Here is a 26,086-nt window from a genome sequence, read left to right as displayed (position 1 = left end):
TGAGGCAGGAGGATCACTTGAGCCTAGGAGTTTGAGGTTGCTGTGAGCTAGGCTGACGCCACAGCACTCTAGCCTGCGCAACAGAGTGAGACTCTGTCTCAAAAAAAAAAAAAAAAAAGAATTCTGAATGTGATAAAACGATCATTACATAATTTAATAAAAACCATGTAACCAAACAATGCAGCATTATAATACTGGGGAAAAAACATATTTTCAGAATATTTAATGACACGGATCAACATGTAGCACAGTATTAACTTAAAAAGCAAGATAAAAAAGTACTATGCAGTGTGAGCCCATGTTTACAAATTAAATACAGTACACAGAAAAAAGCCAAGAAGGCTCTATATACACCCACAGGTAATGAGTCTTTCCCTCTTAGTGGTGGGATTATGGATGATTTTTACTTTTATCTTTTTGCTTAATTTTAATTTTTTCAACTTTCCACAGTTAACAAGTATCACATCTGTGAAATGAAAAATAAAAGCTGCTTGTAGTAACATCGACCTATTTTACCTACTCTCATTTCCATCGTCAACCCACACAGATGCCTGAGACAATGTTATCATCAAGAGTTTCCATTCCAATGTCCACATGCTTCTCATGCTGAAGGTTACCTGGAACACGTCCATTAGAGTCATGGCTGCCAGCAGCATGGTGACCATTTCAAAATGTCCTGTCTTCATTTTTCTTTTCTAAATTAAAATGAAGAAATTCCAATTTAGTAGGCTTAAAAGAGAGGTTTAGGGGAGTAGAACAGGATGACACTATATATATTTTTTCATTCTGGATTAGAATGGATATCATGGTGGTCAGGAGGTGATTATCAATAAATTTGTAATGGCTGCAAGAGGCATCAGGTTTTATCTAGTGGTCTAACATCCTTATCCTACAGAAGAGGAAACAAAAACTCATAAAACTTAAGTGATTTGCTGAATATTAAATCTGTCCATTTCCATACTCTTCCAGATATGTTGTCCCTCCTACCATAGTCACTGGTAGGCATATTTTCTTTCTATCTCTAAATCTCCCCTCAGCATGCACAGGAAATAACACAATCAAACAAAAAAACAGCAGTTTGAATTTGGTCCCCAGCTCCCAGTTTCTAAGAAGTCTCTGGAAACATGTCCATCCACGTCATCCATTCTCCTATGCTCTTTGCAAACTAAGTCATGACGATTTGGGTAGGATGGAGGAAATGATAAGGCCAAAGCAGAAGACGTGGCCTCCTTCCCCCAAGTATTCACAATCAAGAGAGGCCTAAGAGCAAAACAAGTGTTTTGCATAACTTTCTGAGTGGGAATGAGAATAAAAAGAACTGGGCAGGCAGCAATTCTAATAAGCAATTCTAATTATACAACTCTACTGGCCACATGCCCAATATTCCTTCCAGTATTTATGATACTGACAGGAGTAAATAGGAGGGTAAGAGACCCTCAATGGCTGAAGCTGTCCCAGAGCCATTAACGAATTCAATTACACCAGCCCAGCCTACACTTCCTTCCACATACCTCCAACAAAACTGACATTACTGGAACTGAAACGAAACCTCTGTTTTATCCTACCAATCACCATATTCTGGATTCTGAAAATGGGAATGAACAGTACAGAGAAAGGGAAACAGTCTTTCCTTTTATAGATCATCTTGGCCCTAGTTTCTCATCTTTCTTCAGAAACACTTTTACTACAGATACTACAATGTAGCACCAAATTGCTACTGTTGTGTTAAACTTCCCCTTCCAAAACAGATTTGGAACATAACACTTGACAGATATCTGTCACATGGCAGTATGTGCCAAGCAAGCTCTGGATTAGGATTTTCCTGAAAATTCTTCACTTCTGTAGTCTGAGTGTAAATAAGTCAAAATGTTTACCTGGCTTTTGTGCCTTTGGAGGAGGTTTAAATGATGCTAGATCTCAAACTGGTTCCCACTCTCAGTTGGGGTGAGTGTGTCTTCAGGATAGGATGTTGTTGACAGTGAGAGCTGAGAAGGGAATGCTTTTCTTTTTATAAACACCCCCAGCAGCAGCTTGGCAGTGGCACATTACCCCACTTGTGTTCTGCTATTTATATCTGGCCCCTACACTATGCCTTGGAATCACTGCTGTTAACACTTTAAATCTCCAAGAGGCTTGTAAAGCCACAGCAACTCCCTTTAACCCCACAGCATGTTCAGTTCTTAGCCTATAGTTCTGGGCTTCTCTCAGAGAGAAACCACTTCCCATTCCTAACCCTGTGACACTGAGATGTCAAAATTAAAGCATGATGATTCACATAACTAAGGAGAACTGCTTTGTTAATCACTTGCAATGGTGACATCTATCACCATTCACTCAACTAGCTGACTGTAGTCTGGGTACTGTTCAGGTGCCAGAATACACAAACAAGTAAAAGGAAGTAGTGAAAAGCACTGATGACCTAATAAAAGAAATGAATATGCATACTTAACCAAAATACAACATGTTAAGAATCCTAAGTATAGACAGAGCCCAGTGAGAACACAAAGGAGAAAAGGATTTCCTTAGTGCCTGCAATTATAGCTCTCATTTGCGTAAGGTACACATGGTAAATATATTGACTGAAATGCTGAAGAATGCTTAGGGTTCACTGACTATGGATTTAAAAAACCCACAAAATGCCCTAGGAAATTCATGCATATGTACATCAAAATGCATTAATAGAATATTGATAGTAGCACAATTCATAATACCCCCAAATTGGAAACCATCCAAATGCCCATCAAAGTAGAATGGATAAATCATGGTATACTTACACAATGGAATTTAACATAGCATTGAAAATGAACAAACTCCAGCCATAAGTAACAATGCAGATAAATCACACAAAATTTTGAGCAAGAAAAACAAACAAACAAACATGTATACACCATATGATTTAATTTATATAGAGTAAAAAATCAAGCAAAACACATTATGGCATTAGAAGTCACAATAGTGGTCCCCCTGAGCAGTAGGCAGTAACTAGAAGGGGCAAGAACAACATCTGGGAGGCTAGTTGTTTTTTGTTATATGTGCCAATTATACTGATGTAGTCAGTTTGTGAAAATTCAACAAGCTATATACTTGAATGTGTATTTTCCTGTATACACACATATATTGCTTCAATGAAACATTTTAAATTATCATGAAATATACCCATATTTACAAAATTCAGCTCTACTGTTCAGACAGTTTAAAATTTCCAACCCCTCACCTCATTGGCTAAGCAATCTAAGATTAAATACACACAGTAGACTCCCAGAAATATCACTTAAAAAAACTGCTTAGAAAGGAAAAAGAGGGTTTCTACGTGTTCTCAGGACTTAGGCTCACACTGACCTGCTATTAAGTCACAGACGTGTAAGCCAACAGGGAATGAGGTAGTAAGGTTCTCCTGTCTCGGGGCCCCATAAACCTACCAGCTTTATCTATATATCATGCAAAAGACTGAATTCACCAAAAAGAACAAACACTGGATGAAGTTCAAGCCAAGTCTGCCCTTGTTCAACCCAAATATGGTTTTGCTCCATCCCTGTTTTGTTCTAGTTTTTAACTCTTAATTTCTTTCATTCATCCACTGAACAAATATTTGAGTCTTTACGATGTGCAAGAAACTGTTTTAGATACTGGGGGTACAACAGATAAACATCCCGCCCCTGTAAAGTTTATGTTCTTGTGGGAGGAAGCAGTCAAATAATAACTAAAATAAATATATATGTTAGAGTGTAGTAATTGCTACGCTCTGGGGTTATTTCATTTTGTTTTTAGTAGCACAAAGGATATTAGGAGTGCATGGAGTGTTTGCAACTTAAACTGGATGGGTGGACTCACTGAAAAGGTGATACCTAAGCAAAGACTTGAGGGAAATGAAGGAGCTCAGCCATGAGGAGCGTGGAGGTCAAGCAGAGGGAACAGCGAGTGCTGAAGCCCTCAGGGGAGAGAATGCCTAGCTGTGTTTGAGGAATAGCAAGCAGGCCATTATGGCTGGAATCGAAGAGCAGTAGCAGGGACCGAAAGAATAGTAGGAGATAAGGTCAGAGAGGTAAGGGGGGGTGGTGGGAAAATAATGTGAGTCTTTGTAGGCCATTGTAAGAACATGGCTTTCACTGTAAGAGAAACAGAGCAACTCACAAGTGTCAACTAAAGAATGATGAGGTTAATAAATTTAGAAAGGAGAACTTTATTTCTTATAAAGGGTGCTGAGCCTGCAGGCTGGCCATCCTGACAGGCTGGGAAGCGTAGCCTCCGGCCAGAAGCCAGAAGCGCAATACAGGGAATAGGAATTTACGCTGAGCCACTGGGCTCCATGCTGCCTCATGGGTCCCATGGTCAGAAATGGCGTTAGCATGATGTGAGAGTGGAGTTTTCAGCCCTCTGACATCAAAAGGTGAAGCAGAGGACAAGGCAGCCCTTTGTGCGCAGCCTCCGTAAACTGGCCAGAACCACTCCATGGTCTGTGATCTCTTACCATGAAGAAATGTTGGTCAGTTGTGTTGAAACCACAAAAGGGAGGAGCAGCATTAGGTGGCTGGTTGAAATCGGTGGTGGATTAAGTCTTTCCAAAGGGCTGGTTTCTGTTTAGCACTTCGGGAAGAAAATTTAATGGTGGTTAGTGAGGGAGGAGGTATCATAAGGCTTGCCTGACTTTCCATCCTGTCATGGCCAGGAACTCAGTTTTAAGTTTTCTATGAGGTCCCCCTGGCCCCTTTCAGTCAAGTGGGGGACTCAGAATTTTATTTTTATTTTTTATAAGGTTCTGAGAAGAGGTAGGACATGATCTGACTTATTTTTTAAGAGCACTACCCTGGCTTGTCATGCTGAGAATGGTCTGTACAGTCAAAGTAGGAAGACTAGTTTTATAGGTTATGATAATAATGCAAAGATTATAGTGGCTTGAACCAGGACAGTAGCAGTAAAGGTAGTGAGACGTGGATGTGTGTGTATGTGTTGTTGCCATTGGGGTGGTAAGAAGCAGATATCCGAGTGTGTGTTTTTGTTGTTGCTTTGTTGTTTGCTTGGTTGTTAGAAATAGACCATTTTTATTTGAGCTTGTTAAAAAACCTATTTTTGAAGATTAAACACAATATTTCCTAATACAAGGAAAAGTAGTTGTGAGTTCTAAAAACTATTATATTTTCAGAAATGTAGTAACTCACCAAAAGTAAATGGGAATTATCTATGGAGATATCAATTTATTATATAATTAAAATGTATGGCTTTAAATTCAGGATATATTTTGAAGGTTGAGGTGATAGAAAGCACAGACAGATTGAATGTGTGCTACAAGAGAAAGAGAGGAGTAAAGCGCAGTTCCAAGATTTTTAGCTTAAATAACTAGAAGGATGGAGTTATCATTGACTGAAATAAGACTGTGTGTGGAACAAGTATCCTGGAAGTCAAGTGAAGAAAATATTTTCAGGAGAAAGGAAAGATCAAATGTATCAAATGCTTCTGATAGGTCAAGATGAGGCCTGAGAACTGACCACCAGATTTAGCCACGTGGAGAACACTGGCAGCCTTGACAGCAGCAAGCCTGATGGGCAGTGGGGAGGAACGGCTGGTCACAATGGTCCAAGAGAACAGAAAGAAGAGGAACCAGAGACAGTCAATATCGCCAACTCTTTCAAGAAGTTTTTCTACAAAGGATAAAAAGGAATCAGGCAGTGGCTTGATGGTGGGGTTGTGGAAAAGACAAAGAAGAGAGTCGAAGAGAAGGTTTTTTTAAAGACAGAAAATAACAGCATGTTTGGACATGTTTCCAATACAGAGGGGGAAAAACTGATAATACAGGAGAAGAGAGAGGACAGTGACTGGACAAATGTCCCTGAGTAGGCAAGGGGGATGAGACACAGCATACATGTAGACGAGGAGGCCTTAGATAAGTGCAGGAACAATATGAGCAGGAGGAAAGGCATTGTATATTGGCAGATGCTGGAAAGTAGTGGTTGTGATGGTGTGAATTATTTTGTAATTGCTTCAATTCTCTCAAAAAAGTAATAACAAAAGATAAAGGACGAAATGGTAAAAATCTGAAAAGATTGGAGAAAGAATGAAATATTCATCTAGAAAAGTGGAAGAGTGAATGCAGTGTGACTGCTAGGCTACATTAAGGTCCATGTGAATTTAACATGAAACCACTCAAGATGGTTGTGTTTTTCTCCAGCTGCATTCAGTTCCATGAATAGATGCAGAATAAGAAAAATTGGACTGCTCTAGCCCAGGCAACAGAGTGAGACTCTGTCTTTAAAAAAAAAAAAAGAAAGAAAAATTGGACTGAACCAACTTGTAGCTTTTTGAAGCAAGAGAGGATTAATTTTTTATTTTAATGATTGATCATGGGCAAAAGATTTGCATTGACACTTCAGATGTCAATGATTTCTTCATTTGAATGACAAGCAGAAAAAGATGTTCAACATCATTAGTCATCACATAAATGCAAATTAAATAACCACTGTACACCCACTAGAATGGTTAAAATTAAAGACCAATAACATCAAATATTGATGATGGTGTGAAACAAATGAAACTCATACACTGCTGGTAGGAATGCAAAATGGTACAACTACTTTTGAAAACAATTTGGCAGTTTTTATAAAGTTAACCGTATATACTTACCGTAAGACTCAGTAATTCTACTCCTAGGAATTTACCCAAGAGAAATTAAAGCGTATGTTCACACAGGTATTCAAATGTTCACAGCAGCCTGACTCAGAATAAAGCTAGAAACAATGCAAACGTCCATCAATTGATAACTGGATAAACAAATGGAATGCGACTTAGAAATAAAAAGGAACAAAATTCCTCAAAATGTTAAATACAGAGTTACCACATGACCCAGAAATTCCACTCCTGGCATTTACCCAAGATAAATGAAACATATGTTCACACAGCACTATCATTTATAATAGCCAAAGTGCTTCTAGATTTCAACCCAAATATCCATCAGTAGTTCTAAAAATGATTTCAGTGATGGCTTCACAACTCTGCAAAACCATTTAATTGTAATCAAAACCCATTTAGTTGTATATTTTAAATGGGTGATTTGTATGGTATGTGAATTATCTCTCAATAAAACTGTTTTTAAAAAGAATGACCTATTGATATATGAAACAACAGATGCATGAGGGAACTTTTTTGGGGTGATGAAATGTTTTATATCATGATTGTAGTGGTGGTTATATGATGTACATTTGTCATAGAACTGCACATTTCAAATTGGTTAATTTTATTTACATAAATCATACCTAAAAATACAGCTGATTTTTAACAAACAAAAAACAACAATAAGAAAAACTCTCTTGCCACATACTCCTTGAAATTTCTTTGTGTATCCCCAGAGGTATATGTATCCCAATTTGAAGATGACTACAGTAAAGTATCTGGACTGCTAATGGCCCATGGAACAGGCTGAAAGAGAGCTGGACCATCCAAAGGAGCCTAGGGTTGTGATAAGGTGAATACAAGGTACATAAATCTCAGAGACTAAAGGCCAAGGCAGAACATGACAGTAGTGAATGCAAATTACCATCATCCAAAGACCAAGCAGAAACAGATAACTCAGTGAAGGCCAATGACCACTAGAGGTCAGTACCAGAACAGGATACTCCTGGAATTGCAGGACTCAGATTGCTAGATTGCTCTTAGGAAGAACAGAAAGGGAAAAAAGAACTCTGAATTTAACTAAGTATTAAAAAAAGACTGTGCCAACTCAGAAGTGACTAAATTTTAATTGGCAAGATTAGCGTTTCTACCACTAGTGGACACAGGGGTTTCTGAACTAAGCTGATTTTCAATATAGAGAAATACAGTTCCCTTTTTGCACACGGTTCCCCATCTATACTGTGAGAAAAACTGTAGTTTGTTCTCCACTGGCTCTAGCTGTTAGTCTGGTCTCCAGCAATGGTGACATTTAATTGCAGGCTCAGTAACTCAGTATTTTCCATAGATTTTGGGTGCCTGTTTGGTAAATTCCCCCATCCTAACTACCTGGTATTGGATATTCTGAAGATGAACAATTTCTATGCCCTCTCACCCTGTCAGATGGTCCTGCCACAAATTCGAGATGAACTACTTTGCCTTTGATGGGTATCTTAACAGAGGATCATAAGCTGGTTTGTGCCCCAGTTACTTTCCTTAAGCCCAAAGGGAAACCTAGGAATTCCACCATGACAACTTTTTTTGTTTAATTCAGGATATTATGCGGGTACAAACATTTTGGTTACATGTAATGTGTTTGCCTCACCCAAGCCAGGGCTACAAGCGCCTGTAACTATGACAACTTTGATTTTGTAGAAAACTGGAAAGGAACCTCTGTCCTCTCCTAAGTCATTCTTCTACTGTGCTACTTCCAATTTGTTAGACCTGGTGCTTTTCTAAGAGACTTTGAAAATTCTCTAGTTTGCCAAAGGAGAGGGAAGGAAAAAAATCTCTGGTACTCAATGAGTCCCTAAAACGTGTCAGGGTATTTCTAAACTATTGTATCGACCCTTTCCAAAGTTTCAGTCCAGAGAAATCAGAATACAGGAATCTGATCTCACTCTTTTCCCCTTTTCTTTCTGTTCTATAATCCAAGTCTTCTACTCCCAATTCCTGTTAGGGGAACTTTCTATGTGTTATATCCTATGAACCTCCTTGTTCTGGCATTATCTACATTCTCCTTCCTTTAGACCACTAACCACAATCTTAAAGGTGAAGGTGATAAAGAGTACAGACAGACTTTAGAGAAGAAATGAAAAACAACTGTTTAGTATTTTCAAAATAATGCAGACTATGCCTATAAGATTCAATATATTACTTTATTAGATTTAACATATTGATGTTATATAATACAATATATTAATATATGTATATATTATAAGAGATAATCCTAAGCAGGATTAGAAGTGCGGAGTGTGGGGAGCTGGGGCACACTGTAGCACTAAATAGAGGGGTCAAAGGAGGCCTCACTGAGAGTGTGAAATCTGAGCCAAAACTTGAAGGAAGTAAGGGAGCTAGACAAGTGAGTATGTGTAGTAAAGCAATCCCTACAAAGACAACAGCTAGAACTGCACTGTTCAGTAGCCACTAGAAATGCAACTTGGTAATGAAGAAATCAAATTTTTAATTGTATTTAATTTAATTTAAATTTAAAAACTGATTATTTATTGGAAAAATTTTAAGTATGTTTGGAACAACTATGGCGTGTTAATCTCTTTTTCAAGCGTAAATTTTATAAAATCAGATCAATCATTTCTGATAGAATTTTAGTATCCAAATTAGAAGTGCTGCTTTTGGTGTAAAATACAGGATTTCAAATATATAGTAAGAAAAAAAATGATAAAACACTCGTTTAGATTTACTGAGTTAAATAAGATACATTATTAAAATTAGTTTTGCTTGCTTTTTGCCTTTTAATATGGGGCTGCTAGAAAATTTAAAATTACTTACATGGCTTACATTATATTTCTTTTGGACAACTAGCTCAACTGACCTAGAAGAGGGAGCCTGCCTGCTACATGTGAGGAAAACCAGGCGGGCTCAGAGGTAAGTGTGAGTAGAACTGAGTGAGTTAAGTGTAGATAGATAAGGTCAAAGAGGTAAAGGGTCCATGTCATGCAGGTCCTCATACACTTTTTAATTTTTTCTGTGATAGTAACAATGACTGAAATTGCAAGGTTGGAGGTAGAACTGACACCTGAAATCACTACCTCTGTTGTCAGAATTTTCTAGGACACCATTTGGCTCTATAATTTTGCCTCTATCATGCCAAGGTACTGTAACATGCCACAAGGAAGGATGGTGGTTACAAAGGGTTACTGAGCCTCACTGAAGTCCTGGCAGTGAGGACTGAAAGACCTTCAAAGAGCAGACTAACCCATTTTCCTGATGCCAGGCCCACAGACAGAGACTCCAGTAGAATCAAGCCAGAGTCAGTCCATTACTCCTTCCTTCATTTATTCTCCACATCCCTTTAGTTCATTATTTCTTCCCATCCAAGGTTGCTTCTCCTCAAGTGTTTTTATCTTTATTTTTTTCTCCATATAATACAAAATTGATTAATATATATTTAAGAAGAAAAAAAGATTTTAAATGGGATGGAAAATCAGTTATTGTCATTCACTTATCAGTTGTGAGGTGTCCAAAATCACCAAAATAGGACCCTGTGGACTGAGGACACAAAACAAGAGCAAACAGGATCTGACTTACTCATCGGAAAGACCCTGCGGAAGTTGTGCCTTCCTAACTAAATGGGGAAAAATGGAAGAAAAATTTTTACTTTTAGCTCTGTATATTTCCTTCTTAAATTAATGGAAGGGGCAATATTATTAATACATAGGTGAGCATTTTATATAACATGAACAACAGAGCAAAAGTGTCCCTGGGCATGGTTACTGTTACAATCAAGAGATTAATTATTAACTCTTTTCCCAAGGCTGGAAAGCCCCATGAAGTAACTGTTGTTGGAACATCAGTCAAACTAAAAAGAAAACTGAAGATAACTTAATGCTTTTTATATAATCTTACTCTCTTCTGAAACAGGAAATCCTAGCTTTTAAAAAAGTGGAAGCAAAACTAAAAGGGGTAATCCCTTTTGTAAATGAGAACAGTGAATGATTGCGAGAGTGGGTCTGGTAGCTTTCTTACATGTGTCTCACCACCCAGAGCTGGCTTCCCCTTCTGAATTAACTCTTCAGTGAGCTCCTGCCTGCTCCTACCCCAAATACCAAATTCAAATGCTCTCATTAACTTTTACATAAAACTGACAAAAGGCTACCCTTAACCTATCCAGAAACATTGCTGTCTAAAATTGTCCTTAGAATATCTAGGGAGCTGCTCGCCTCCCCATGTCCCAGCTCACCCAGCATCCGCGCCACACCTCACAGCCCAGACTTCAACAGACCTCACCAAAAAGCCATCTCAAATGGAACACACCATGGAAACCATGATGCTTCCATTTCACAAATTTGCCAGGGATAAAGGCTACCTAACAAAGGAAGACCTAAGAGTACTCATGGAAAAGGAATTCCCTGGATTTCTGGAAAATCAAAAAGACCCTCTGGCCTTGGACAAAATAATGAAGGACCTGGACCAGTGCCGAGATAGCAAAGTGGGCTTCCAGAGCTTCTTTTCCCTAATTGCAGGCCTCACCAATTCATGCAATGACTATTTTGTAGTACACATGAAGCAAAAGGAAAAGAAGTAGGCAGAACTGAGCAATTACTCTACCCTGATAAGAGTTCTCTCAAACGATTGCTTAAGAAATCTGCCCCACAGCTTCTCCCTGTATAAGGATCTCACGAGCAGATCAGGACCCTTATAAAATGCACAAATAAAATCCAACCCCCATTTGATAAGCAGAGGAAAGTTAATTAAGTGCCAGATAAGCTTTTGATTTTTATATTGTTTGCATCCTCTTGCCCTCAATAAACAAAGTCCTTTTTTAGTTCCAAAATATATATATATATATACACACACACATATATCCAGGGAAAGAGACTCTAAAAATTTATATGGAAACTCACTTCTGTGGCTCACAATCCTTATGCTTTGGCATTCTTCTTGCTCTTTAAACCAACATTTACTGAGCCCCTGTCAGACACTATAATAGGTGCTTGAGACACAAAACTGGGGGGGGGAAAGTCCCTTGTCCTCAAAGAACTTACAGTTTATAGGAAGAGCATACCATGTAAATAAAATTATAATACTGTGAGGCAAGTACAGTGTCAGAAATATATATGGGGGGCTACAGGGCCATAAAGGAGGTTAACTACCTCAGCCTAGGATGGGGGGAGGTGCTGAAAAGAAAGAATTCAGCTGAAGTTTGAAAAAAAGTAGGAGTCAGGAAAACAAAGAAGGGAGAGCATTCCAGGTAGATATAAAATTATGTACAAGACACTGATGGCCTAAAAGGATAGCACATTTTCAAGAAAATGCAAGGCATTCCATATAGCTGGAGAGCATGATACATTTTAAGGAGCAAAGAGAGTCAAAGCTGGGAAGGAAAGCAGTGCTAGATCATAAAGAGCCTTGTATGTAAGGCTTAGAAGTTGGAACTTGGCTGGGTGGGGTGGCTAACTCCTGCAATCCTAGCACTTTGGGAGTCCAAGGCAGGAGACTGTTTGAGCCCAGGAGTTTGAAAGGTTGCAGTGAACCATGATGACAGCACTGCACTCTAGCCAGGGCAAGAGAATGAGACACTGTCTCAAAACAAACAAACAAAAAAAACCAAAACAACAACAAAGAAAAGATAAAGTTACCGGAACTTTACTGAAATGACAATGGGAAACCATGAGGTAGGGGAGAAGCATGATCAGATTTCAAAGGTCCCTTTGATAGAACAGAAGGATGAATTAGCAAGAAGTTTTAACTAGAGGCAGGGAGATGTGTTGGGAGATTACTTGACAAATCCAAGCGAGAAGGTGTGGAAGCCTGACCTAAATCAGTGATAACGGACCTGGAATCAAAAAGATTTGCTAGCAATTACATAGGGCAGAGATTTGTAGAGAAATATCATAAGAGAAAAGGAGTTTAAGCTGATTCCCAGATTTCTGGCTAAGGTATCTGAGTGGACAGGAGTAACATCAATCAAGATAAGGAATAGGAGCAGGTTATAGGGAAGAGGTTTTTTTCAACATAATGAGTCTGAGGTTCCAGTAGGATATCATTGGGAAGACATCCAGTAGGCAGTTGCATTCACAGTTCAGAGAAAGATCTGAGATGGTAATTCACACTTGAGAGTAATTAGCTGCATTAGTTTTCTATTATTGCTGTGACAAATCATCACAGACTTAGTGACTTAAAACAATACAAATTTATTATATTAGAATTCCTAGGTCAGAAGTCCAACATAGGTCTCTCCTGGCTAACACCAAGGTAATGGCAGGGCTAAGTTACCTTCTAGAAGATCTAAAGGAGAACCCATTTCTTTGCTCATTCAGGTTGTTGGCAGAATGCAGTTCCTTGAACATTGAGATCCCTGTTTCTTTGTTGATTGTCAGCTGAGGGCTATTCACAGATTCTAGAGAACATTCACATTCCTTTGTTTGTTGTCCCCTTCCTCTATCTTCAAGGCCAGTAAGAGCAAGTGGAGTGTCTCTCACACTTGAATCCCTTGGGCTTCCATTTCTACTACATCCCTATAATTGACTGTTTTATCTTCCTTTTCCACTTTTAAGTGCCCACATGATTACACTGGGTCTACCCAGTGTATATGGGTATTTTAAGGTCCACAACCTTAACTCCATTTGCAAGCTTCCTTTTGTCATGTAATGTAACATACTCACAGATTCCAGGGATTAGGGCATGAACAACCTTGGGAAGCAATTATTCTGCCTATTATGTTAGCCAATACGAGTGTGGGCTTGCATACAGCGAATAATCTTCTAGAGAACAAGGGCATTTAGGTGCAGATGGAGACAAGATTTCAAGGAGATTGAGAAGAATAATAAGCAGAAGCTTCAAGAAGAGAGATTTTCATAGGGGAGAAAACAATTGATTGTCAAGGAACAAAAGAAATCAAACTAGACAGGAAACAAAAAGGGTCCTTTGCGGTTGGTCATATACAGCTAATTAGTAACTTCACGATAGTTCCACAATAGGAAAAAATCTCACATCAGTAGGTTAAATCAAGAATGGGAGAAAGTGAAGACTATAAAAAGAGATTACTAAGATGATGATGATGTCAATCAGCTAGTGCTGCCATAAAAAAGAAAAACTATAGACTCCGTGGCTTAAACAACAGAAACTTATTTTCGCACAGCTCTGGAGGCTGGAAGTCCAAAATCAAGGTTCTAGTAACTTTGGTTTCTCCTAAGGCTTCTCTTCTTGCAGATGGCTGCCTTCTCTGTCTGCACGTGGCCTTTGCCTGTGTGTGTGTGCATGCTCCTGGCATCTCTTCTTATAAAGACACCAGTTCTATTGGATTAGAGCCCTGATTTTATGACCTCATTGAACCTTAATTATCTCCTTAAAGGCTCTATCTCCAAATAGTTATATTGGGGGTTAGGGCTTCAAACTGTGAATTCTGGAGTACACAATTCAGTCTGTAACAACAATGACAATAACAATATGACGATCACTGCTAACATTTACTGAGCACTAAATATGTGCCAGGCAAAGTGCTAAGCACTTCATATGCTTATGAAACAAGCATGACACATCAAACTGTGTCATTTGATCCTCAAAGCGATCTTATTAAGAACTATTATTTTTCTCATTTTATCATTTGAAGAGCTGAAGCAAGGTCATCCAGCTAGTAAGCAGCAGAGCTAAAAAAACAAAAACAAAACAACTCGAAACCTGGTATTTTAGCTTGAGCCCATGTTCTCAAATGATACGTTATCCCTCTACTTTTTCAGTAGCTTTAATGGAAAGGAAACAAATCAGGACAGGAGTTAAGTGAGAATATGGAGATGAAGGTTTTTTGTTTTGTCTTGTTTTTTAAGTCCACAGCTAGGAATGACTTGAACAAGTTAATACCCTAAATGAAAAGAGCTCAAAGAAAGAAGTTCAAGACCATTGATTCTACTGCTCCACTTTTAGCGTCTGCCCTGACCTTGATGAAAATTTAAAAAAAGTTGCATTGCACAGCAATTTAAATCATTCTTTCTACAAATAATTCTTTTTTCTCCCAACTTACTTTTTTTTTAAAATTTCAGAATATTATGGGGGTACAAACATTTTGGTTACATGTAATGCCTTTGGTTCACTCAAGCCAGAGCTACAAGTGTGCCCTTCCCCCTTACAATGTGCTCCACACCCATTAGTTGTGAGTTTACCCAGCCCCACCACCACCCTCCTCCCACCCACCTGGCACTTGATGAATATAAAGACATCTGCACACGAATGTTTATGCCAGCACAATTCACAATTGCAAAGATGTGGAAACAACCCAAGTGCCCATGAATACATGAGTGGATTAATAAAATGTGGTGTATGTATACCATGGAATACTATTCAACCATACAAATAATTCTTAACTACCTAGCATGTGACAGCCACTCTACAAGAATCTGATAATACAATAAGAAAAACCAGCAAAAACTGTCCTTGCCCTTACAACACTTATAGTCTAATGGGAGAGGCAGGTACTAATTAGATAATCATAAAAGTGTATATAATAATAAATTGAGATAAGTGGTGGGAAAAGAACATACATCTACGAGACCATCTAATTTAATAAAGGAAACAACTGTTCTACCAGTGGTGGGGGATCAGGGAAGGCTACTCTAAAAGAAAGTTACCCTTGACCTCAAAGTAGAAGGATGAGTAGTATGTGTAGTGGGGAAGGTGACAGGGAATGTTCTGGGAATAGGGACAAGCAAAGAAAAGGTCCTGTGGGATGTGAAGGAGGGACTACTGCACATATGAGGAACTGTAAGGTTAGTGTGGCTGGTAGTCAAAGAACAAGAGGCAAAATGGTGAAAGATGATGCTGGGGAGGCCGACAGGGCCATGATTATAAATTTGCTTTTGATCCTAAAGACTGCTGAAATGTTTTAAGAGTGCAAAGAGACACAAGATTGGATCTGTCTTTTTACCCTAGCTCTACTATGGAAACTAGATAAGGAAGAAACTCAGATGAGGTACACTGTAGAGGGAAAGATTTTAGGGGGTTGGTTTTAGATATGTTGAGATTAAAGTGCCTTTTAAATACCCTAATGGAGATGTTTAGTAGGAAGTTGTGTACACAGGTCTAGAGCTCAAAGAAGAGGTCTGGATTAGAATATAATCTGGGAATCACTGATGTATATATAATTACTGAAGCATGATCACTGACTATAACGCCTAGGATATAGCTAGTGATAGAAGGTATAAGATAGAAACTGATAAGAGACTGCCTAGATCTGAATCCTGAAGATGAAGATATATATCTATCTCACATTTAATGAACAGGGAGGGGAAGATGGGCCTGCAAAGACGGAACAACCAGAGAAGCAGGAGAAAAACCATAAGTATAGTATGTAAACCAAAGGAAGAGACTTTCAAGAGGGAGGGGTTCAATAATGTCAAATTGACAGATACCAATGCACAGAGTTTAAGAGGACCTTATAAATCATGCAATCCAGTGCCCCCTTACTTCTCAAATTATGAAATTAAGATTCAGAGAATATCCTAGTTAGCTAGGAGAATCTAACTTAAACCTGCAATTCCTAGTACACAGGTCAATATCTTTTTTATTCACTTATTTGCTTAAAAACTAGTAGTGGCCTCAGCCTCTCCTTCTGAATTAGTCCTTCAGTCTTTCACAGTATCTCAACAAACCTCTATTTTAACGTCATATTTCTGAAGCTTCTCCAAGACCTTAAATCATAATCCATTGTAAGAGAAGCCTTCACCAAACTCCAAATTAGGTTGCTGATTGATCTAGAGATGCAGCCAGAAAACAGGTTGCTACTGGTTCTTTTCTACCCATTCCTACCACCCCTAACCAATGCTGTTATACATCACGGTCTCTCAGAATAGCATTCTACACTCTTTGTGTTCAAAAGAAAGACTGCTTATCTTGAAAACAATCAGAAAAGAGACCTGAACATAGCTCTCTGATTGTCACGTTGGCATAGTCAGTCGTCCTCCTCACTTGCCTTGGACAAAGTTCAACTCTAGGTAGAGATGAAGGGAGGGAGGTATAAATGAAGGAAGAAAGAAGTGCTGGAAGGTAGGGACATGGCACACAGTCTCTTTTCCTTTCCTTTTTTTCAGTGATTTTACATGGCAGAGAAAAATCAAAGTAATTATTACGAGTGCCCTATAGTCAATTCTAAATAGTATTTTGAATGGAGGGAAACACATTCTATTGATAATCAATCTCATGGTAGGTAATTAAAAACTCATTTGTTTTTGGAATATATTTTATTTTTAATTGTTTGGTTAGTAGTGGTGTTTTGAAAATAATCTTAATATGTGAATCTGGCCCATAATACTTTAAAATAAAGAACTAATCCTGTCAACATATATCTCAGAATAGGCTAGAAAGATCTCTGAAATTTCTGTTTCAACTCCTGCTCCTAACTCTATGGTCCCAATAAATAACATCACCTTCACACTGAGGCACTCAGTACATCTGTCGTTTCATTTTTTTCCATTTATGGACATTACAGTTGTTTCACACTATCTACATCAGTCTCTGGAGCAGAGGGTTAATCAAGATTTAAGAAGCTTTTTCCTAAACTCCTGGAGGAGTAGAATAGATGAAGATCTTTCATGTATTAATGTACTAATGAATGAATTAATGACTTAAGTAGAATATAAGACAATGCTAATAAAATTTAGAAATAGATATTTGACTCTATAACTCAGGATTGCTCCATGGTTCAATCCTTCTTAACCATTTAGCATTAACTGTTTATTATATATCTTTTACATACCACACAGCATCAGCATACCAAAAAGACCAACCCAGAAGCACTGTGTGAGATTCTGAGTTTTCCCATTTATTCATGATTCTCTTTCTTTTCCATTGCAAATATCAGGTTTTCCTGAGATCATAGCTGTCCCAATCTACTTTTCCTTGCCCTAGGATAAATTCAGGTACAGTCTATAGTGGCTGTTGGCCAGAAAGAGGAAGAAGGGTGAGAGGGAAGTTGGGGTAACTCCTTACAACAACTCTGAAAGATCCTATTACTCTATAATGGTTTAAGTTCAATAGTACTATTGGGCTTAAATTTAGGTATCTTCTGAGTTAACCAGATTTTATAAGGTGGGAACTATGGAAATAAATTTATTAAGATTTTAATTTATGGAAGGCAAATAGGAGGAGATAGAAGATAAATCAGACAAGTTTCCTGCCCTAGAGGTATTTCTTAAGTTGAACAATCACCATTGCCATTTTAATATATATGAAAGTATATTCTGATTTCCTAACCATTGACTCACAGATTTCCTGCATATCAACCCACCAACATCCTCTTTGCTAATTTTATAAATGTTTGTGTTACATATCTTATATTTGGCTAATGGTTTATTCTGTATTCCTCATATCTTTGTCAAACATGTTCAAACTTGGTCATTCTCCAACTTATTTTATAAAGTTTGTTTGTTTTTTCTCTTAAGTGAATTCCCCTTCCCTTAATGCTACTGAACTTCACTAATTCATTTCTCTAAATTGTCAAAGTCACTTGATACTTTAATTTAGTTATCCATACAGTTTGGGATTGCCTGAATTGTAATGAAAATACTGAACAGACATTTCTTTTTCCTTTGAAGTACTTGTAAAAGTCAATTAAGAATACAGATAAGCAAAATGTCACTTAATTACAGTTTTTTAGTTAGAGAAATAAGGTTTAACTCACAACCTTTTAAACTTAAGACCAAGAAATAACCTTTTAAAAATAAATTTTACAGGTATTTTTAAAAATTCAATTCCATATTATCTTTTTTTTTCCATATTATCCCCAATTAAAAAATATGGATGGAGAAAGAGTGAGAAGAAGGTTAAAAATGTGAATAAAGATTGGGGGAAAAAAACAAGAGAGAAGGGAAGACAGTAAGAAAACTAAAAGAACTTTGACCTGTTAACAGAAAGAAACCCAAATTCTGTAAAATAATTTAAAAAGGTTTATCCTGAGCTGAATATGTATGACTATGGCCCGGGAAGTATAGTCTTAAGACATCTTGAGAAAATGCAGCTCAGGTAGGCAGGCTACGGTTTGGTTTCATACATTCATGAAGACAGGAATTACAGGTAAAATTGCAACTGTCTATATTAAAGTAACGTAGGGCCCATAAGGCAAGAACTGTGGTAGAAATGTGAATTCTAAAGGAGTATAGGTATAGTTAAAAGTTAACCAGCCATTGTTTCATCGTTTGCCATCCTCACAATAACTGCCTGCTGTTTAGGAGTCACATATCCCTGTCATAAAATTTGTAACTTCCCTAATCACTTCCATAGATAACATTGCTATTGTAAAACCTATGACTGGTATTTAAGATATTTTCTGGACTCTGCATTTGGGGGAGACCAACTGATGCCAACTGGACTAGTGGCAGTATGTGGGCACTGACTCAACAGGTCCTGTGACCCTCTACACAGGAACTGTCTCTCTGCATGATGACAATTTCTGCTTCCCAATGTTTTTCATCACCAGCCAATCACCAGACCCGATTCCCTAGCCCTTTCTCTACCAAACTACCTTTAAAAACCCTGGCCTCAAAATTCTAGGGAAGATAGATTTGAGAAATTCCTGATTCCTCACTCAGTACCCTGTGATGTTAAACTCTTTCTCCAACACAACCCACCCCTGCTGTCTCTGTATATTGGCTTTCTCCTGTGCAATGGGCAAAGAACCTGGTTGGCCAGTAACAAAATCATAAATCAATGCATGGAAGGTATACATTGGTTTGGCTGGAAAAGGTGGGACATCTCCAGGAGGGGGCTTATAGGTTTACGGGTGGGTTCAAATATTCTTTGATTTATAATTGGTTAAAGAAATAAAACTTTGTCTAAAGGCTTGGAATATTTTAAGATAAGGAAGTCTGTTAATTAGAGACAAGCCATACTATATAGACTCAAGTCATCTGTTAAGCAAATTGATGGCCTGCAGGTATGATTTAACCTTTGCCTTTCATGGCCTTAGGTCTTGTTGATAATTTAGCATCTTATTGTCACAAAAAATCTGTTTTGTCAGTCTTACAAGCACTGTTTTAACAAATGTTAATGATGATCAAGTGTTGTATCTAATAGCGAGGCATGTCTAACCTACCTTTCCTTTCACAGCCAGGAACTCAGTTTTAAGGTTTTTCTGGGGTTCTCATGACTAAGAGCAGGTCTGTTCAATCAGCAGGGGGGCTTAGGATCTTAGGATTTTATTTTTAGTTTACAGACCTTTGGATCTTCCAAAGCAAATATCTGCTATTAGATTCTTCCCCTGCACCATGAATCTAAAGGTAAAAGAAAAGTCACAATTTCTGCTATTTACAAAATTTTAACGCAATGCATAGGAAAAAAATGCCCTATGGAAATAAAGACAGACAAGTTACTTCTACAGCAAAGAATGCATGATTGCTGTGTTTGTGTGTCTAACTAGACAGAAAATTCCTATTACTTTTCTTACCTCTTAAATAATAAATTTTTTTAGAGGGGGCCTAAGAATACAGAAAGGTAGAAATGAATATCTCTAAACATATGAATCAGCAGTGATTGATTCCTAGAATTATGAAACTTATTGAGTCAGTAACTGTTAATATATGCATTTTTATCAACTTTCTATTTAACTCAAAGACAGAGTCTTCCTTTAGAGCAACATGTACCTTATGGAACTTTCTACTTCTGGCAGTTTAAGGAATCTGGGTTTCTACATTAGGTAGACTAATTAGACAAAACTCAAGTAATTCATTCAGATTCCCAGAGGTTAAGCTACAGTAATTCACATCATCTTTCTTCAATTCTAAAGACTACTAACAAAGTCATTATTACAATAGCTGATAAGTTGTTGGGTTAAAAAAAAATGGGTGATCTCAATACTAAGATGAAAAAGGCATTCATACTAATCAAAGCACTCACGAGAGTGACAACAGAACTTAGCTAAATTCCAAACGAAGTTTGATTCTACTTAATCTTATTGTAGTCATGAGCACCTATTAGTTATGAGCAATTAACACTTTACTCACAAAGACTGAACAACTCATACGGGATTCCCTAGTCTCCAACATAGCTACTATCTACAATAGTCAGCGTGCCATGAAAAGATTCTGAAAAGAAAATAAAACATTGCCACAGCATAGCTCTGAATATTATGGATAGAAGCCAAAGAGGGCTGCTATCAATGTTCAAGAGTAAATTCTTTGAAGGATTAAAAGAAAAACCAAAAAACTAATAACAGAGATTTGCTCAGAAGAGGGTAGACATGTTTCTGGTATGTCTGAATTATTTTTTAAACCATGTGCATATATAGCACACATATATAGCATATATAGCATAGCCAGTATGCTGTAATTGATTTCTAGATCCAAAATGTCTCAGTTTAAATCCCAACTCAGCTGCTTTCTGTGTGACCACTTAATAGCCATGTGACACTGAACATGTTTCTTACCTCTCTGTATCCAGGTTTCCTTGTATGTCAAATGAGGATAATAACAGTTCCCCTCACAGGGTTGTTGAGAGGAATAAGAGTTAATAGATGGAAAGTATATCTGGTGCATGGTAAGCACAATTAAGTGTTAGTGATCATTATTTTTTAACTTTTTGAGTTAATTTTAGACTTACAGAAAACTGAAAATAGCACAAAGAGTATCCTTATTTCCCTCACTCCTCTTCCCCAAATGTTAACATCTTTTATAACCATAGTATAATTATCAAGAACATGTAATAAATATTGGTGCAATATTGTTAACTAAACTTCAGACCTTTGAATTTCACCAATTTTGCCACTAATGTCCTTTTTCTAGGATCCTGTCCAAGACCTACATTGCATTTAGTTATTTCTCCTTAGTCTCCTCCAATCTGTAATAGTTCTTCTTGGCAGATACAAACTTAAGTGATCAAAGAAAACATCACTAGTAATAACACATACCAACATCACGAAACTTGATACAACACATGAAAAAGGAAACATCACTGTATAGTTTTCTTGCCAAAAATGCATAACCTCATTCCAATTATGAGAAAACATCAGATAAACTTAATATGTGTTATTTTTCTAGGGAGAAATGTATTCTAGGTTTTCACCTGAGATGTCAGGAATATCTCTTTCACTTATTCACTCCCTCCCCTGCAACCTGATGGGCAACAGGAACTTTGTCCCCTTCCTGGTCTCTTCAAACGTATCTACCACCCTTTTTACCCCACTTACTCTGCTGCTGTTAAACACTGGTTCTTGGCAATTTACAGGCCTGGTGTCTCCTAACTTTAAACCTGCTACTCTTTTCTTTTCCCTTAACCCTTGATTTTTCACTTTTGAGACCTATTTTTGAAGTCCTTGGTTTTAGAATATATTCACAGGCCTCTCTGGATTTTCAGGCTCACCTCTAGGCTCTACATATTCTTCAGCTTTGGGGATGACCCCACAGGTACAGGTAAAATTCTCCCTGTACTAGTTTAACCCTTAAGGAACTCAATCTACTAACTGGGCTGATCCCTGGCATCCTTCCAAAACTGTAAACTCAAACTTCAAGGGTTTTGGAAGGTAAGAGGCCTGCAATGAGTAGATAGGTAACAACTAGGGTTACTGGGACTCTAAGAAAGGATTTAGAACATAAGCTAAATAGAAAGAAAGGTAGTGGGATGGAGCAGTGGTCCCCAACCTTTTTGACACCAGGGACCAGTTTCATGGAAGACAGTTTTTCCACAGACCAGGGTAGGGGGGTGGTTTCAGGATGATTCAAGGGCATTACTTTATTCCCATTATTATTGCATTGTAACATATAATGAAATAATTATACAACTCACCATAATGCAGAATCTAATGCCTCCACTGATCTGACAGGAGGTGGAACTCAGGCAGCGATGCAAGCAATGGGGAGCAGCTGTAAATACAGATGAAGCTGGTTGGCTGCTGCCACCTCCTGCTGTGTGGCCCAGTTCCTAACAGGCCATGGTCCAGGGGTTGGAGACCGCAGGGATAGAGGGATGGGACTGATGGAGCAGCACTGTCACTAAAGTCCTAAAGCAGTTTCTTTTCTTCCCTCTCTATCCTTCTCTGTTACCTCTGGAAGGACACAAGGCCTTCAACTTGCATAAATTCTCACAACCAGGAGTTGAGTTCTTGGGTGCCTATTCCACTGGCATCAGCTACTGCCTCAGACCAGAGTTTAAGCACACCTTAGCTAATTGTAGAATGAACGCAGGCTTTTCCCCTTTTCCCCTGTCCCTGGAATAAGCATTGGTTGTTCTGAGGTTTTCTAAGGGCTACTACTGCTATTCATAATTGGGAAATAGAAGATAAACATTACTAACAAAGGGCAAGTTTTAACAAGTCTCAGGATAATCATTCTCCTGTTATTCAATGAAATGTAAATTAAATGGGGCTCTAGACCTTCTCCAGCTTTCTTAATTACTTTCTCACCAGGATCCTCAGATTCTATTTATCCCAAATTGCCCCACACTTAATCTCCTGCTCTAATCTGCTTTTGCATTTTCTATTTTCCAGGGAGTCTTGGGTCTGGAAGTTATTTTTATATAGCCAGACCTTTGAGGCTGCCATTCACTCCCCTGTTTTGTCACAGAAAGGAACTGCCATGTGCTTTTTTCATTGCTGCTGTCTCGACTCTGCTTCTTACTAGATTTGTTAAATGACTTTGGGAGAGAGTTACATAATCTCTTGAAGCCTCGTTTTGTTCTTTTTTAAAAAGAGGATAACTGTGCCCTTTCTTACAGAATTGTTTTGAGGAGTAGTGAGATGTTATGTACAGTATCTGGCACATGGCAGACATTAAACAAATGATGGGAATTATTTAGGTCTCCAAGACCCATTCTTCTACCACCACATAACCCAGTCACCAACTGGTACAGATGCAAGGTGAGAGGTGGGCACCAGAGTTGAGGAGTGAGCCACATTTCTCTGACCACATCCTTTTACTGCTCAGCTACCCACACATTAAAAGTAAGAATAGGGAAGCAGGAAACACAGAAAGTAAGCTAGGTTGTGGGTTTTACAGTGGCACCAGGATATTAGGAAAGTCTTAGAAATACAAAAATGATAGGAATGTTTTATTAGCTTTTTATTAAAAAGGAAAACATTTAGCATAATGTATTAAATAAAAACATAGCCTATCTAAATATGTAAAAGTGTTTTTTCTGTTTTGACGCCAAAAGAAATTTAAATATCAAGATAAGAAATAAAATGTCTGCAACAAAGAAAAAGTCTTTCTAATCCTTTTTTTTTTTTAACATTCCTGACTATATCTTCTATTTAAAACATTGAGCTTAGTTAACCCTTAGTTAAAACTGGCAAACCATGTGTATTGAAATGCTCCCTATAAGTGGCCATTTTACTTATATTCTACTTTAAAAAAAATACAAATAAATCTAATGCAGCTTCATACCTTGCAGACATGGCTCTTCTAACATTCGCATGCAGGGCTCATCTCTTCAGGCAAGATCCTTTTGTGCATTACTCTCTTTTCAACTAGCACTGAAATAATATTAGCCAGATTATTTCTCCTCTCCTCTTCTTTGAGTAACAGAGGCAATAAACTAATAGTAAGTGAAGCTACTGCACAATTTTCTCCCTTCTTATTGAATCAAGCTTCCTTCAGTTAGCTATTTGTCAAGTTGCTCATTGCTAATCTCTCACATGTTTCTATCCCCTAACAATAGGCATGTTGTTACTCAACTTGGAAAATTAACATGAATATCCACATTGACCTGGCAGTTGTCAACTACGGTCATTTCCAGGCAGCCAACTGAAGGCCATGCACAGAGCTGCCTTTGTTGTGAGAAAAAAACGGTTTCTCTGAAGTTTATGGTGATGTTGAAGTTGTTTTGTACAACCCATTGCTCTGGCTCAAGTACATGCAAATGACAGCAAACATTCTGTGAGCAGTATAGAAGACATACAAAAGAAGGTTAGTCTATTCAATAAGGTAATAGAGCTTGATAATTCTTCTTCTGGGTTCTAAATTTTAACATATGTGGATTTTTGAATTTTACCTAAAAGTTTAAAGCAAAGTAATTAGTTTTCAAACGTGTGTTCTTTGGAACTCTTTCCAACAGCCATAATGTATGTACTATTTCTCAATGTCTTAATGATTTTTTTTTGTTGTTGCTTATACAATTATTCCAAGCTTTTGGGAAAAAAATACAGCCTTGACAATGGCTGCCTTGAATATAGCCTGAAGGATCTGTTTGATTTCTGGCATGAGCATTTTGATAGTATTACAAGAAAATCACAGAAGTAGTATTATATTAAGAGTTCCCAAAAAATCCACTGGCAGCTCCATAAATGCCTAAATCCCTTTATAAAAGAGCATCAGGTATTATACTACTGTACTATTAGGAGTTCAGGATTCCACATCAATCTGTTCAGTCTATTTATTTTAGGTGCCTATCACATGCCTGGCAATCTCTTCCCTAGGAGTGAGTCATGTGCCTTCTATAAACTCACAACAGGATTCTGTCAAATCATACTGATTTATAATAATCCATTCCTTTCGTTTCGTTTTGTTTTGTTTTGTTTTGTTTTTTTTGAGACAGTTTCCCACTCTGTTGCCCAGGCTGCAGGGCAGTGGCCCAATCACAGCTCACTGCTGCCTCCAACTCCTGGGCTCAAGTGATCCTTCTGACTCAGCCTCCAAAGTAGCTGGGACTATAGGTATGCGCCACCATGCCCAGCTAATTTTTCATAGAGACAGGGTCTCACTCTTGCTCAAGCTGGTCTCGAATTCCTGGCTTCAAGCAATCCTCCCACATCAGCCTCCCAAAGTGGCAGTGCTAGGATTACAGGTGTGAGCCACTGTGCTCAGCCTATAATAATCCATTTCTAACCCACTTTTTACTAACTTAATATATATATATATATATATATATATATATATTTTTTTTTTTTTTTTTTTTTTTTTTGAGACAGAGTCTCACTCTGTTGCCCGTCCAGGATAGAGTGCTGTGGTGTCAGCCTAGCTCACAGCAACCTGCAACTCCTGGGCTTAAGCAATCCTTCTGCCTCAGCCTCCCAAGTAGCTGGGACTACAGGCATGTGCCACCATGGACAGCTAATTTTTTTCTATATGTGTCTTTAGCTGTCCAGATCATTTCTTTCTATTTTTAGTAGAGACGGGGGTTTCACTCTTAGTCAGGCTGGTCTGGAACTCCTGACCTTGAGTGATCCTCCTGCCTCGGCCTCCCAGAGCGCTAGGATTACAGGCGTGAGCCACCATGCCTGGCCAACAAAATATTCTTGATAGTACCTGTTGTTTTTTTTTTTTGCAGACAATACATTATTCAGAGACCTAGTGAATGGTGAGTTTGGAATTATCCTTAAATAATTTGCATTAATCTTGTCAAACCTGAAAACATTTTAAAATTCTACATTAAGAAGATAACTGAGAAGCATTATCAAAATTTTAGATGAATCACAGATTACAGAATTTCTAAGCTAGAAAAGGCTTTAATGATTATAAAAACTATTTCTTTCTTGGGATATTCCTTTAAATTCAAGAGGAAACTTATTTGAGTG

The 26,086-nt window shown here is 37.9% G+C and overlaps 2 protein-coding genes across 12 annotated transcripts in view; one reads left to right on the top strand and one right to left on the bottom strand.

Annotated features, from left to right (window-relative positions):
• The window catches only part of ART3 (ADP-ribosyltransferase 3 (inactive)), a 54,629-nt gene extending 30,515 nt beyond the window's left edge, over positions 1-24,114 (bottom strand). For 8 of the 11 annotated variants that reach the window (XM_045532846.1, XM_045532850.1, XM_045532851.1 and 5 more), the window contains exons 1-2: positions 988-1,279; positions 618-695 (exon numbers count right to left, since the gene is read on the bottom strand). In XM_045532846.1, coding sequence (XP_045388802.1) covers positions 618-695; positions 988-990 — 81 coding nt within the window. In that variant the 5' untranslated portion in view covers positions 991-1,279. Of the gene's footprint in view, positions 1-520; positions 596-617; positions 696-987; positions 1,280-1,874; positions 1,978-23,957 lie in introns of those variants that run through there. The other 3 variants (XM_045532848.1, XM_045532847.1, XM_045532852.1) reach the window with 3 other exon arrangements.
• LOC123624164 (protein S100-A10-like) lies at positions 7,571-11,182 on the top strand. Its single transcript, XM_045531796.1, has 2 exons — positions 7,571-7,583; positions 10,797-11,182. Exons 1-2 carry the CDS (start codon positions 7,571-7,573, stop codon positions 11,180-11,182), a joined length of 399 nt encoding a protein of 132 aa, XP_045387752.1.
• Positions 24,115-26,086: the final 1,972 nt, after the last annotated feature.

Source organism: Lemur catta, chromosome 19 (genome assembly GCF_020740605.2).
Source record: "Lemur catta isolate mLemCat1 chromosome 19, mLemCat1.pri, whole genome shotgun sequence".
Classification (NCBI taxonomy): domain Eukaryota; kingdom Metazoa; phylum Chordata; class Mammalia; order Primates; family Lemuridae; genus Lemur; species Lemur catta.
This window is presented reverse-complemented; position numbering and strand designations above follow the sequence as displayed.